General features: G+C 38.8%; 2 protein-coding genes across 2 annotated transcripts in view; one reads left to right on the forward strand and one right to left on the reverse strand.

Annotated features, from left to right (window-relative positions):
• ATP1B1 (ATPase Na+/K+ transporting subunit beta 1) overlaps window positions 1-15,772 on the forward strand; it is a 408,664-nt gene that overhangs the window by 162,544 nt on the left and 230,348 nt on the right. The gene's annotated exons all lie outside the window — the stretch shown is intronic.
• Window positions 1-15,772, reverse strand: part of F5 (coagulation factor V) — a 34,403-nt gene that overhangs the window by 5,866 nt on the left and 12,765 nt on the right. Inside the window, exons 8-20 of the mRNA XM_065829281.2 lie at window positions 15,099-15,276; window positions 14,836-14,938; window positions 14,259-14,470; window positions 13,368-13,518; window positions 12,749-12,958; window positions 9,076-11,008; window positions 7,042-7,207; window positions 5,588-5,824; window positions 4,876-5,086; window positions 3,653-3,832; window positions 1,875-1,991; window positions 1,345-1,416; window positions 177-271 (exon numbers count right to left, since the gene is read on the reverse strand). Of these exons, the coding sequence (XP_065685353.2) occupies window positions 177-271; window positions 1,345-1,416; window positions 1,875-1,991; window positions 3,653-3,832; window positions 4,876-5,086; window positions 5,588-5,824; window positions 7,042-7,207; window positions 9,076-11,008; window positions 12,749-12,958; window positions 13,368-13,518; window positions 14,259-14,470; window positions 14,836-14,938; window positions 15,099-15,276 (3,865 nt within the window). The remainder of the gene's footprint in view (window positions 1-176; window positions 272-1,344; window positions 1,417-1,874; window positions 1,992-3,652; window positions 3,833-4,875; window positions 5,087-5,587; window positions 5,825-7,041; window positions 7,208-9,075; window positions 11,009-12,748; window positions 12,959-13,367; window positions 13,519-14,258; window positions 14,471-14,835; window positions 14,939-15,098; window positions 15,277-15,772) is intronic.

Consider the following 15,772-nt stretch of genomic DNA (forward strand, 5'->3'; position numbering starts at 1 on the left):
AGTAGAGACTGGGTTATTCCAGGGAAGGTGGACAGTTTATGGCATCTCCCAACTTGCTACATCTTTTCAGTTTTTCCCAGCAGTCTTTGCAGTGAGAACAAGAGCAGCCTGATCTTCTAAAGTTGTAGGAAAATCATAATTCACCAATGGTCAAGCACATGCTGTATCAACCATACCTGGATCCAAGGGAGTTGTTCTTTTTCCATTGTAGTGCTCCAAGCGTTGTATGATCCAGAATTGTTTAATCGGGCTAATTTAGGTTCCCAATAATCTAGACAGAAAATATAAATAAAGCAAGAAGTTAAAGAGAAGAAAAATGGAGGCTGTAACTAGCTATAGATGTTGACTGCTTCAGTTCTTTCCTGATCTGTCTTGGAGAAACAAAAAGAAGCTAACCAAGAGATTCTAAAACCATAATCTAAGATAATTTGGACAAGGTCAGTAACTGAAAGTCAGCTATTACTCTGCAAAGTTTTAGAGCTGGAAGAATTACTTGAAAAATAACAGCTTTTTGTGCAATGTACCATCTGCTGATTTGGAACCAGGATCTAGAGTTTGCTAAACATGTTTTGGATGTCAGCAGAATCAGACACAAAATGTAGTCTACATTCATGGAAGAGAGCTCCCTTCTGCATAAGGAGGTGTCCATGTTAACAACTGATACGGAATATATGTATAATAACACAGTTTCGTAACACTGTGGCAAGAAATGAAAAAAGAAAGTTAAATCCACATAGAAAAGCATTTTCCAAAATAAAGAATTTGTTATTTCAAGGGAAAGGAATGTGTGTTCCTGCATGAGTATGTGTAATCTGTATAACCTGATTTGCCACTGTCCATATAAAAATTCTATCAGTTTCTCTACCAAATGACCCCACTTTTATACCAGGAATAAACTTGGTAAATTAAGGACTCCGTCATTGCTCTGGATGCTAGGTTCCCAAATCTTTCATAACAGATATACTTTGTCCTTTCACACCTCATACCACATGCAAATCTCAAACGTTTTTGAATACTTGGTTTTCATTTTCAAGCAGGGAACCCAAAGGACAAAAAGATAAACCTGGATATGTTCCAGGTCATCCAGCAGGCCGCAGGCAGAGAAATCCCTGACTCCCAAGCTTGTGAAACTGACAGTAGACTTGTGACACTGTCAAAATGCAATGGTGTGAATCACCTAATACAGCTCACCATCTCCTCTTGCAGCATGGAAGAGCTTTTTTAACCTGGCAGCTGATTCACTGCTAAAGTGATCTTGTAAGATGTATCATGAGATGCCAAAAGAATGTGGAATTACTGGTGATATTCAGGAGCATATTCAGACCTTTTCAAATATTAACTCACCTACATGATCCGAAGCGTCGATTTGTGAATCAAGTATAACTCCACTTGCTAGACCCATTGGAATCCTGCACTCTAAAGAGAGAACAGTAAGTTTGTTGTTAAAGAAAAGGGGGGTTATTCCAAAATAGATATATTCTGGTAGAACCTTCTAAGACAACATCGCTGAGAACAATTTTTGGTAATACTGTAACATCACTGCACTCCTCCCAGACAAGGCCAAGTTAATCTCTGCAGTTCTCTCAACAGGTTAATCCACTGGTCACTGTGAGGAAATGTCAAATTCAAAGCTAGTATGCTAAAAGAATAAAGGTAGTACGCTAAATAATTCAGAGCTAGTATGCTATAGGCTAAACTTCTGTTTTTCTTCTAGAGCAAATTTTCAGTAATCATTCTACCCCCTCCTTAAATGAACAGAGAATCTGCTTTGGGATTTTGCAGTACAATCTCCCAAATTTATTCAGTGATCCTGAAAGTGTAGAGGTGACATTATAGCTTGACTCTCCCAGCCAATAAACACCTTAGTTCAGTACCTTTCTCTATAACCAAGTAGGATGCCTGCATTCCTGCTTGCTGATATTCCCCCACTTCAGTGTCTAGAAGCCACCAGCCAGGTCTCTGTGGTTTCATTTCAATTGTTCTGAATGAGCCTTGAAAAAAATTGAAGAGAAACATATTGGATATGTTAGCATTATAAATCTTATGTTGGCAAGGCTGTATGTTAAACCAAAGATCTTCCTATGAGTTAATCCAGAAAAAAAATAGATAACACATTGCAAAGAAAGCAATAACTACCACCATCTCAATCATTTCTTTTTTCTTAGCAAGCAAGTTCCAGATGGAGACTGAGATTGGAATTAAGTGACCAGATCAAAACCTAACCTCTGCTGCTGGTACAAAATACAAAACCTTGGGTGCCTGTATGTAACAACAGCTATCTGCACATTAAGTACAGTGCTGAGCCATGTAATGAACAGTGCTATTAAGTTTATTACTGAATGTAGGGATGTTAGTTTTGTGGTACTGATTATAGTCCTTACTCCTGCTGCCCCAGTGTGTCATTCAAGTAATTTTAAGGATGGATGTAAAGACACCAAAAGTAAATGTGGGAGAATCAGATGTATGGGCCCTCCCCTCACTTTCTGCAGGCACCAGAAGTGCCAAGGATAGAGCAGGAAGCAGATATGGTTTAGGCTGTTTGCTTCACTTCTTAGAAAGCACAGTACATGCTTCATTGCTTTTCTTATATTCCTAGTTAGTGCAGACATGATAATTCTGGTTCCGATTTAAATAAAAACATATGTAGTTGTCAGTGAAAAACATCACCTTAAACTTAAATAATGCATAAGCCACTTAACGGTCACTAAAATAAACTCCTGTTATTCCAAGACAAACCCATTATTTTGATCTCCTTGTTGCATGTTTTGTGTACCTTTTTTTTTTCTTTAATCATTTGTAGCTGGCAATACAGGCTTCATAAATGCTGTTATTGCACACTCGCACTGCTGACAGCGATGGGGGAAAGGAGTATATCCTGTGGTCTAACAAATGCTTTTCGCCTATTTCCTTTCTCTCTGGACATCAGAATTCTCCTAGAGCTCACATTTGCTCTTTCGCTTCTGTATCACACTTATCTTGACATTATAGATATAAAACCTCACTATGCTGAGCCAGATACAAATAATATTTCTCAGCAAATGTCAATGAGACTTCAGTGATACTGAAGCCTGAGGACACAGGAACAGGACTGCTATGCTATTGCACATGTGTCACATCACAAGGAGTTTGTGGCTGACACTATCCCACTGACTTCTTTTTCCAACAGTAACCTTTACGGTTGAACACCTCTCTAAGCCAAGCCCAGCACTATAACCTGCTTTGCAGATAGGCAAAGAGATGCAATAAAGTAGAGAAACCCACTCATGCTCACGTATCTGGTGAGCAGCAAGGAAAGTGCAAACCAGAAGGCAGTGCTACAGACCATACTGCTATTCATTTTCCATACATATCCTTTCTCATCCAAGACACGACATTTGTACAAGCACTTATATTTTGTCTGTAACTTTACTCATATTTCCAGTTTTAAAGGACAGCAATGTTATCTTTATCCCACCCCGCCTCTGCCCCCAGTGTTAAGTGAGATGCAAAGTGGTCATTTTCCTTCTGACCATGATGGGCAAATCAACTGTTGGTGCTCTCAAACTCTTTATTACCATGCCCAAAACCAACATCTGTTCACCTTCACCATTGGTATGATGATGAGAGACTGCAACAACCACCTTTTCAGGACTTATTCTGCACTAACAGTTACCTGGAAGGAGTGTGTATGTACCAAGCTGATGCTTTGGCTCTCCTTGTTCTATGAAGGTCTGTCCATGAAAATGAACAACATGGATGTCTTTTGGTCCACCCATATTCAGCAAATGCCATCGGACCAGTTCGCCTTCATACATCCTCAAGCCTTGCAAATTGTAGGTAATCCCATTAATGGCTGAAAAAAAAAAATTGTTAGTAAGGAAAACCTCTCACAAAATAGGTGTCAAAGTCCTATAATGTAGTTATTAAAATGAGTAAATTATTTAGTGAACTAATGCATTTGGGAAAACCACAACTTTTCCCAATTCAAAGTGCTACGCAGTGTACAGTCTATTTACATCAATTCAGAAAGTCCATACACATCACCAGAGGATTTAAGCACAGTTTGCTGGCAACACACAGCAGCCAGAAGAAAAAGGAGGTGTAAGAAACTATACATTAGATGGCAATATAAAGTCCAAAAGAAAGGACAGCTATCCAAAATGTGTTCTGCAGCATACAGTTCCACAGCCATACAGTTACAACTGACTGCTTTGATTAATAACTGATTTTATTTTCAAAAGGCAGATTCCACTTCTCAACATGCCTTTTTCAAACATGGTCACTTGCAGCATACGAGCATCAGATTGTCAAAGACAGAAATACAGAGTTTCACTACTGGTCATTATTTCAAAGAGAAAAAAGGGCTACCTTTGAAGAGTCAGCCACTTAAACTCCACATGACTAAAAATCTCAGTATCCCCAAAGCGATATTTGAAGGGCTGTCCTACAGTTGCTTCAAATTCCTCAGTAGAACTACTTGGTTTGTCAAATTATGATAGTATTTTTAAATTTATTGCAAAAAGTTTCCAGGGTATTAGCTTCTTACCGAAAAGAGCATGTGTGGGGTTTTTATTTGTTTGTGTTTTGGTGGTGTTTGGTATTTTTTGGTTTGTTTTGAATACAGGTTTATATATGTGAGTGTGAGGGAACGGTTTTCTGTTGAAAGTTTCAGTCTAATACATGCTTTCTTCATTTTAATAACAAATTTCCAGTCAGTGCTAATGTTTGAATATAAAACTACAATTATTATAGGTACAATGGAGAACAAGAAAAAAACACGCATGGAATTAACATGTAGGATTTACGCATGTTCAAAGGCACAGTCAGCTGAGATACCCCCCAGGATCTTCCCTTGTACCCAAATAAACTGAATACTTGGCAAAAGAAAAGAAGTACCATGGAATTTGTGGCACTGCTGCATTTCTTGGGTCTTTTCAGTACAGGGCCTTCTAGAACGTTTGTCAAAGTACCAGCTTTTCTCTTCATCAAAGACCATAAAAAGCAAGAAAAAGTCTCGGGTCAATGTTCTGCTGTTGTGTGATTTACTGAAGGTTCCTTTTTCACAGATCAGTATTGGCCCAATCAAACCAGAGTGAATATCTTTCTCCTAGAAGGTAATAAATTCAAATTAGATGTAGATTTCCCAAAAGCTGTCAAAAAACCATAGCATTCTATAGAAGTGCACCAGGCACTGAAAATTTAAAACAGAGGCCAGAATTGCCATTGCCTTGTATCTTTACTTTCCTGTGCTCAGTCTACCAAAGAGGTCCCCAATTTGAACTCCTCAACAGCTTATATCCTCTTTTAACTAAGAGTAAGAGACTAAATGTCAGATGGAAATGTCAGGCACAAAATAAAGGACAGTTATTCAAAATGTGTTCTGCAGCTTACATTTCTATAGTCATACAGTATCATCATTTGGAGATATTCAAAACTGGACAGGACACAGTTCTGGACAACCTCCTCTAGCTGACCCTGGCTGAGTTGCAGGAGGGGGTAGAGAGGTGGACTAGATGATCTGTAGTGATTGATCCCTTCTGACACAAATGTTTCTGTGATTCTGTGATCAACCCCAGCAATGCTACTACTACCATTGTGATTTCCTTACCAGATTTAAATCAGAGTAGTAGATCCAGGACCGACAAGCTGCTCCTGACTGCACAGGTCCCGATCGCCTGTTTGCATACCATACGTATATATAGCTGTTATTTGGCTGAACTTCATCATCTTCCTTAAACCAAGCAGTAGATTCGTCATCATAAATACTTCCCTCAGAGGACTTTTCATAGAGGAGTCCATGAGCATGGACAGAATATGGTCTGGATGCCATATTCTTAAAATGAACCTAAAAAAAAGTTAAAAAAGAGGAGAGACTCTGTTCAGCAAAGTCAGGCCTAAACCAAAGTGCCCACACAATACGTTACCATGACCCCAAACTAGGGTCAAGATTTATATTACTACAAGCTACATTGTGCATGACAAAGCTGGCAGGGATAGTTTTTGCCATCTCCATGCAGAGCCACCCTCTTTGATGCAGGCAGTTAATTAAAATGTAGAAATCATGAGTCTAACTCCCTGTCTCCCACCAAGTCTAGGTTCCTAGGACTTTCACTGCTGCACAGTCACACCTGGGTATGCTTAGTTACAGCAAGCAGGGAGATGGGGAGTGTCTACCTCTTACGCTTTGCTGCACAGTCACACTGAAGAAGGGCACAAAATAGCAAGAGGAGACCTCTGCATGCATCACTCTCACCAAAATCAGTCCTCCTCACTTGTTCCAGAAAAGCATGAGGATAGGGAGATTACATACTTACCTCTCCTTCGACAATGACACTCCCAAGCTAAAACAGCCTCTTTCTCTTACTCGTGCTTTTAAAGGTAGCTCAATGTGTCCCTGTTGCACAATACTACTACTGAACTCAGTAGAAAGCAGTGAGATGTACTCTCCCATTTAAGTCCATCCCTGTGTGTTGGAAGACTGGATGAAGAAGGATGAGAGAAAGGAAAATCTAGAGCAATGTGCTCTCTAATGCAAATATACCACTGTATCACCAGGGATACAGTTCCTGTCCATCCTTGTTGTTTGTATTAGAACCCATTTACTGCAAAAATTTTCAAAGGAAGATACACTTTTTGGACAAATATATGTATCTCCATCTTGAATACAAATGTCCAACCTTCTTCTAAAAAAATCAAGAAGTTCCCTTTACATATAAAAAGTAATCTTTTCAGTGCAATCTGGGTTTAAAAAAAACTTGATTTTTTTTTTTTTAAGTGTTAAACTTAAATATCATTTTACATTAGACTGATAAACAAGTGTTTAATGTTGGGAAACATAAAACAAAAACAGAATTGAATATATCATGGACAGGAGAGAAAAAGTGTGTTTCAGAGAAGCACATCACATTGCTTGTATGTCCACACTACAATTTCTAGTTATGAAAACTATTTTCCCATCATCATATTTTAAAATTTTGTGGCATTTTTAGACCCTTTCTATATCACACCAAAAGATCGCCATAAGAATCTTATCCTGCACACATATTCAAAATGTTGACCTACTAGGATAACATCGTCCACTTCAGCCCGGATAACTGGCCCCAGGATACCAAGGTGTTCTGTATATTCGTCTTCCTCCTGAAGAGTTGTAAAGGTACTGTCTGTATAGCTTTGGAAAATCACCTTATACGTGGTGCCATCTTTACAGGTTTTGTCATTCATCATTGTACTGAAAGAAAATCTCCAATTAAAAACCCACACAGTGAATCAGAAAAAATAGCTTTGATGAAATCTGAGAACTTATACAGCAGGAACATTGTAGAATATAAAGAATAAGCACAAAAACAAATGTCAGATGATTCTGAAAATCACAACTTGCAATGCTTAAGCAATTCTATTTCTACAGTTATATATGACATCCTTCAAAGATTTGGTCAGCTCTCACTGAAAAACTCTAGCTAGTCTCTGAAAATGCACATGAGTTTTATTTTCCTTTTTTACCATTAGCCTCAATAAACTGAATTGGAGCTTAGCTCTGAGTGCAGCGATCCTATCAACTATACCCTGTTGTCTCACAGATGTATCTTCTCTGGAAAGCTAACAGAATCACATTTTACATTTGATTATATCTATATTTTGCAACACAGAGCTGGTAGCAAAACAAAAAGCTTACTATTCTTCAAGTCCTAAATAGAAACATCAAAATGCTATTATTCTGATAAAACATACTATCATCCCCTATAAACTTTGCCTCATTATCAGTTCTGGGGGAAAAAAAAAAAAAAAAAAAGAAAAAGAAACTTAACCAAAGTAGGAAGAAAGGCCAGCTTTCAGCTCTTCAACACGCCAAGATGGTATATGTCCTGGGGTCAGTTTAATTTCACTGGAACAATGCACCTCACACCACCTGAGGATGAACCTCACTGGGGAGATCCATACAGAGTTCCAGGCATAAAGATTTCTGTTTTTTAAGCACACAAATAAATTGACTGTGGTTTCTGCCATTTTTGCGGGTACCATTTATATGGACTGCGATGAGGCAGGAGTAAACCTGGAGAATACCGAAAAAGTGTGTGTGTGTGTAAATATCAATCAAATAAAATGGAAATTCTATTTGAAAAATAATATAAATATGTTTGGAGCTGAATTTTGTATAATGAACATTTTCTTGCTCCTGTTTTTGCTACTTTTGATGAAAACCTGAAGTTCTGGATGTTTTGGTCTCAGTCATTTTGAGGGCTGCACAGTTCAAGTTTTTGATGAAAGGTGACTAGGAACACTCCACATGGTAAGGTGAGTACTGATCCTAATTTGTATGAATCAAGACAATGTATTTTCTAGTACAGAGTTTCTCTCAAGGCAGTGGTCAGTCTTCCCTGACAAAACAAAGGAAAACCCCTCAGCATTAGAGTTTGTGATCTAGTCACCTTCTGATTTCTCTGAACAGTAGGAACAACAATGCAATAATTAATGCAGCTTTATTTTTACTTTAAGACAGTCACCTGTGTGGTTAATCACTTTGCATCTTTCATATACTTCTCAGGGCTGCAGCTTTGTAAATTGGAAAGTGCTATTGTCCCATTTTACAATAGAGAACTAAGACACCAGAACCACTTCTTGCTAGTGCTAGAAACTGTGATTTCATCATGCCTATAAGCATATCCTGTCTATATTAGATCAGTCAGCACATTAAATTTCTGGAAAGGCTTTGTACAAGGAGGTCTCTATCCTGGCTCTGCTACAGACTCCGAGAACTCAAGGAGGAAGTAAAACAGGTTATTCAAGTATAACAGATCTAACTGGAAGTTTCCCTCTTGACCTCTTAGAGTGAGTTTTTCAACTTTTGTTTTAAAGAGTGTTTCTAAGTGAGTCTACAAAAGACTTGTAGTTACATTGCTCTTGATTATAATAAACTCTATGACATTCTAGGGGGGGTGTCCCAATCTCTCATGGAAAATTCTGAGGGTTCTGCAACTGAAATGTTGGAAATGACATTGCACATTACAGATGCTCTTAAATTTTTCAGCACCTGAGTCAAGATTCTGCTAGTATGTGTGAGAATGGTGCGCAAAATGAAAGCAAATGATTTAGCCAAACCTTTTTTTATATCCTGCATAGCTCCAGCAGACCTCTTGAGCTGCAATATAGTATCTCCTCTCATTCCCTTTGCTACGCAGGTAGTGTTCAGCAATGTTGTCTGGGTTCCGTTGTGCATTGATGTTCACTTTTGGGTCTGTCATGTACGGGTCATCAAAGCTCACATAATGGTATTCATATTCATTTCCTGATGTTTCCTCGTTGTAATATCCTTCCATAGCATACTCATAGTCTCCATTTTCTTGGGGAAGCCCAATTGTGATCGATGGCTTAAGCTGCCGTGGCGTGAGTGTGTAATTTAGCGACTCTCCATGCCTGGCTCTACTCAGATCCACTCTATGGTCGGCCTCACTGGGTGCCCTTGTGGTGCAACATGGCAGTGTCGTGTGGTTGGTCTCACCTGGAAACAACATACGGCCAAAGCCTGCCATAGAATTGGTGAATTTTTGAGGCTTTTTACTTCTTGGGCTTAGCAAGTGCATCGTTTTTGGATCTTCCTTTTTCCTTCGGATCTTGATGAAGGTTCCAGATGCACTCAAAGTATCATTCTTATTTCTTTCCTTTCTTTTCAGAGGTGGATGCATGAGGCTCCCTTTCTGTTTTTCTCCCATTAGATGTAAGAACCCTTGATACTTCTTCATGTGCTTCTTATTTATGAATTCTGTACCATTTCTGCCATGATGATCTAACTTGCCACTACCAGATTTATCTAAATTTGCCTCTAATCCAAGATTCCCCTTTGCAGACACCAAATTCCATTCCTCACTTGTCGTTTTAGACGAATATTTCCCAGACCTGGGCAATGATACTTGTAGAAAGTTCTTCACTAGTGCAGGGCTGGAATTAGGGCTTATGTTGCCCAATGTATGATCTAAAGAAAAAGTGTCTGCTTGTTTATCTTTGGATAGCTTGGGTTCAGAGAAAGTGGATGCATTAGACCCATCTCCTACAATGAGGTCTGAAGCAAACGTCAAGTTAACTGCACGCACAGTGTTTTCTGTCTTGGTTTCCTCCTCTTCCAGTTCATCATCATAATCATGTGGAAGCTGCCCAGTTCCCACCACAGCTGTATCTGATGTGTTCTCTGAATGATGCACAGAATGAGGTACACTTGTCTTGTCAGAAAATGAGGCATTTTTATTTCGTATGTGATTTAAAAGGGCACTCATCTTTTGGATGGAGTAAAACTTCGTGGCCAGTGAGTTTCGCTTCTTCCTTCTACTACTACTGTTATAATCTCCTCTTCCAGTGCTTTCCTCTTCATGATTTTCTGAAAATAATGTACTGTCCTTCTCATCAGTTGGAAGCTCTTCCGCAACATTCGTTTGGCCATCCCCATTGCTCAGCAAGTGTTCAACTGTGGACTTGTTACTGTGATCTATTTCATAATTGCTTTTACTTCTATTCTCAAATACCAAGTCAGCTTTTCCACCACTTGTGCTAGCTAAAAATAAGCCTTCTTCTGCTGTTACTGATGTGTGATTTGGCTGGAATGTTTCAGCCTCGATTAGGGGAAGAGGAGTGATATTAGTTTCTAAGAACTTATAGGTATTTCTGGATTCACTGCTGTTTATAGCTGTCAGACCTGAGCCAGCCACCACCTCAGAACTCATGGCATTGGTGCCTTCATACTGTTCCCAGGCCAGTGCCGTCAGGTTTTGTTTTTCTTCATTGCCTGTTGCCTTCCTTAGGCTTCGGATGGAGTATAAAGCAGCCAGCTGATCCTGATAATCCAAATCCTCTTGATCTCCTCCTTCTTGTTGTACATCTTCTTCAACTGAGGCAGAAACAGCCTTTTTATCAGTCTTGGTGTAAGCAAAATCCACAACATCAAATGTGTAATCTTCCTCATAGTCACATCTGGCATCTCTGAATCTCAGTCTCATGCCGTAATTCATCTCCGGGGTACCCCAGGATGCTAAAAGCCAAGTACCTGAAATTGAAATAAAAGTGTTTTTCTAATATGCACTAGTTAAGAGAGTGGACATTGGCGATCACATAAGTGGTCGGAGTAAGTTTCTGAGTTTGTTTCTACAGCACCTACTGCTGCAGAGTGCTAATCCTCATCTGGGTTTTCCATGAGCTCTCATTGCAATGAAACATAATAAAAAAGTGTAAATAAATAATAGCACTTATAAATATATCTAAGAGCTGGAGCTCTTCTCCTGTCCTTAGTGTTGTGTGCATTGCCCTACAGAGCATTCTGAACAATTATGTTCTGAAGCAATGTTGACAAACATTTGAAATACATAGTATTTTAAAAGTTTTTGAATGCATAAAGGATGATCTTTAAAATAATGAAAGAATTTGAATTTCCAATCTGGACGCAAACTCTTAAGCTGCCAATTTAAGGCATCTTAGATTAAAGCTTTTAATAATTCCTCCAAAACTTAGTTCTCCATTGTGAATCTAGGTTCTGCAAACAGCAGCAAACAGCATCAAATCAAGTTCTTTGCTTGTTACAGCTTTCTTTTGGAACTAGCAGATATGACAGAATAGGCAGAATTAACAGATCTTGAGAAAACAAGCCTTTTTTTATTAAAAAGGTCACATAGAATTTTTCTGCATTTATCAGTTTGTTTTATTTCTAAACAGCAGTAAATTTACAGAAGAAAACATGCCCTAGATGGAAGAACAGACCACATACCAAAAATCAAGCAAAAGTACAACTTCATTGCTGGGGAGGTTTCTGTAAAGTCTGATGGAGTATTAATGATTCCCTGGCCTTGAATAATAAAAAAACACTTAACATACATTTTGAACTCATAAGGTCTTGATGCTGTGAAATGAGTGAAAACAAGCTTTGAGCGCGTAAAGAATGTTATTTAAATAGATAGAAGATACAAAAAAAAAAAAAAAAAAAAAGGTATTTTAAATAAGATAAGGATACCTAAACCTTATGGCATTTTAGGATGTTCACTAAATACAGCCTTCAATGAGGAAGAATCTCAGTCCTTTTGGAGGTTAATTCTGTAAGTGTGGACTACATGGGTTCTAGTGTCACGTTTCAAGATATGGTATTAATCCTAGTTAGATATTGAGGTGTATTAATATACCGATGGACCAATGATCTGATTCAGTCAGGCAGACTTTACTGCTGCTAAATGACAAGAAGCCCCTAAGGTGAGGTGTAGCCACTTTGTCTAATAATGACTAGCAAAATTCACAGTCTTGGTCCATTTTAGTTAACTCCGGATGGACAAGTATGTGGCAAGATTGGGAATCACACTGTGGAGTTGATACTGGATTGTTTCCAAGAACAATCTTAGAATTGCCTTAAAATGATCACTGCTAACCCCAATACTAATTGAAAAGTGGAAAAAAAAAAGGAAGAAAAAGAAAACACAACAAAAAACCCCCAGAATCAACCAACAAACCCAACAACACAAACAAACCCCAAACAATGAATGCCCCCCCCAAAAGAAACTCAAAAACAACAACAAAAAAAGAGAGCCTCAGTATAGCACAATTATATTCTGTGCTAATTGTGCGTAGCCAACAAAACTCCACACACACACCAGTCACACTGGGGAATGATTCAACATTTTCCAGCACTGTGTTTATCTGAAAAGCTTTCTTTCCTATTTGAATAAGTCCTTATAGACTGGAATAAAATAATTATAATAATCATAATCTTAGAAGAACCATCAAATGCTATAGTCTTACCACTTACCAACATTGTCCATTTCTACTGTGACTGATTCTCCACTCATTGGGAAAAGGTTCAACACATCTTCATACTTCCCTTGATACAGAAATGCGTGCCCAGAAAGGCGAACAGAAACAATCTCATGAGTGCCAACACTGGAGAAGTGCCACTGAACCACGTTATCTTGGCAAAATCCAAGGATTTCACTGCTGTCAGACACATAACCATTTATTGCTAAAAATAAAGCAAAATAAGTGGTCTCAATATTTTCAGAGTAAGACTTTTGAAACTTCCTGTTCCTTGATGTCAGTCCTCTGAATCAGACCCTGATTTGCACCTGGAAAGAGATTGGCATAGGCCTGAAATCACAATAGCCTTGATGGAGATTCCAGCTCTGGAAATAGTATCTCTAAGGCAGCAGGGTGCTGCGTCAAAGTTAAATAACCCTTGCCTTTGCTTATGGGTCCAGAGCCAGCCTGGTCCCTAAAATAGTGCATATATAGTACAATAGTACAGTGCTATGGTTAGAAGTTCACTGACTCTCTAGAGAATTCCCCAATTGTACTACATCTGAGAACAAGCAATCACTGAATGTTCAGATTCACATGAGCTTGCATAATACTCAGGTTGATATACCACTCACTGTGCATTATGTTCGAGTTATAGAACTTGAGATCATCTCTTTTAACACTGGCAGGGTTGCTGCAGTATTCCTTGATGTTATCCTCTATGTACCAGCTCTTATTTTCATCAAACACAGCAAACATTGCCTGCTGCTCCCCATCTGCTTTTTTCTGAAAAACAATCAACACAGCAGTTACATTTTATGAGCACAGACACATATTAAGGACTCAATCCTACAATTTTTCTTACTTACAATGTAAGCAATATCAGCTTCACTAGAGTTGTGGTAAGCATGATCCAAGGGCTAGTAAAAGGGAGTAGGGTGTCAAGACTTCCAGGTGACAATCCCACTACTGCTACCAGCCCATGGTGGAGCACTGAGCAAGCTACTAGCACTGCTGAGACACAGATGGTGTATGACTGGTCTCTCTGTAAAAGGACCAGGCTCCTGGTTTGACCTCAGCACAAGTTTGTGACATTTTTGCAAAGAGAGCCAATCTCCCAAAACTCCCCCATACTGTTTGGGTTGTTCTGGATTCAGTGATTCCCAAGACTGTCAGACCCTGTTGAATTACATCTGTTATAGAAAGGGACCAGCTCATATCTAAATGTTTTTAGAGTGTGAAAGTATAATAGCAGCAGGAAAGTTCATTATCAAATCTACAAATAAACTTTCAAGTCAGGCTGACCTTCTGTTGAAATGCTGCTGTTGCTAAGAAAATCAGAATATAATTCCTCTAGTGTTGTGGACAGTTAGAGGACTGTTTCTTCAAGTCGTTTCTTCAGGAGCCTATTGGTTTAATTGCTCTCTATATGACAGCTCTCTAAGGGGAGCAAAATCAAATTCACTGTAGATCAAACAATGCTAATTGAGCAAAATGTATCTTTAAGACGTTGCCAAACTTGTTACCTGCACACCCTTCTGTGTCAATGCTTCACTTTTACAAATCAGAAGTGGGCCAATGAGTCCAGAGGCTATATCTCTTTCGATATTTACAGCACTATGATATAGCCTTGTAATGCATTGTGCGTCCTGCGCAGTGGGTTGGTCCGTTTTAGCTATTGTCCATTCATAAGTGTATGTCTTCCCTGGTTCAATTCCTCTACTCTGGGTGTCATTGCCTAAGGAAAAATGAAGAACAGTAATGACAAAAGCTTAGAGACAGATCTGCACCTTTTAATGAAATTGCTCCAGTTATGTCATTTCAAGCTACCTCTAAGACAACTGAAGTTCAGCACGAACCTTTGTCTCTCTTTAAAATCACAAACAAGAACAGAAAACCAAGACATAAAAAATGGTATTTGTCTATGCTTTGCAGATAATAACTTGGTTCCTCTACAAGGCAACACAATAGGTCAGCAGAGGCAGAGCACAGAACTGAGGTCTCCTAGTCATGCACATTCCTAGCCAGCGCATCTCCTTCAAAGCAATGAAGCCCTCCACAACCGCTAGTGGCATGCAAAATCTAATTTCACAAATTTCTTACTTGTGGGATCCAGAGGATAATCAGTCCCTTCTGCATTCTTTGAAAGTGTCACTCCATGGAAGTAAATGCTGTAGGGTCGACTGGCCTTGTTTTTGAATACGATCTATATGGATAGGCAAAGGACAAAAGAATAGTTTAGTGTTCAGCAAATCCTTGTCTCAGCACAAAGTTTCAACTACAGTAGAATTCACCCAGATTCAGCCTGGGAAGTGCTGGAAAGGCAAAGGGATGTCTTAAATACTGTCTGAATTTATGTTACTTACTTTGACTTTGTCATTGAGTTGAGCTCTGATAATAGGGCCCAAGATTCCAGTTTCCTTGGGACGAGGATTTTCCAGACGTTTAGTGAAGCTGGCATCAGTATATTGCCTAAAAATAGCCTTTTTATACTTTTTACCTATGAGATTTGCGAAGTTGTCCAAGTGCTGTGCTTTATAGTGTCTTAAAAATAAAGGAAAAAGACATGATCAACAAAACGGAATTAGTACACTCAAGCAACTGGTAGAAACCGCACCGCTTGAAAAAAGAAATCCAAACCCTAGACTAACCTAATTCTCTTTACCCCAAATTCTAGCCTAAATTAGGTAAGAAGAAGCTTGGAACATTATTTATGTTTTAGTAGTATATCTGACCAATTTAACAGGTTATATATGTAAGAAAGAAACAAACTGAAGTAGCAGTTACATTTTCAAGATAAGGCAGTAGAAATCCCTCTTTCCCTTTTACAACGGCGTAGTTGAGCACAGAAAATCAATTTGCTTACAGTAGCAAAGACTATAAGGAGACACAGAAATAGATGATCTTAATCCTAGTCAAGCACCATACAATAAGTAGTGTTACACTCAGGTTTAAAAACATTAGAAGTGTTAACGCTGAGAACTAAGTTACAATAAATACTGGGAAGTAACAGAGAGGAACATGTTTGTCCCAGTCACTT

The sequence above is a fragment of the Patagioenas fasciata genome, chromosome 1 (genome assembly GCF_037038585.1).
Source record: "Patagioenas fasciata isolate bPatFas1 chromosome 1, bPatFas1.hap1, whole genome shotgun sequence".
In the NCBI taxonomy this organism is placed as follows: Eukaryota; Metazoa; Chordata; class Aves; order Columbiformes; family Columbidae; genus Patagioenas; species Patagioenas fasciata.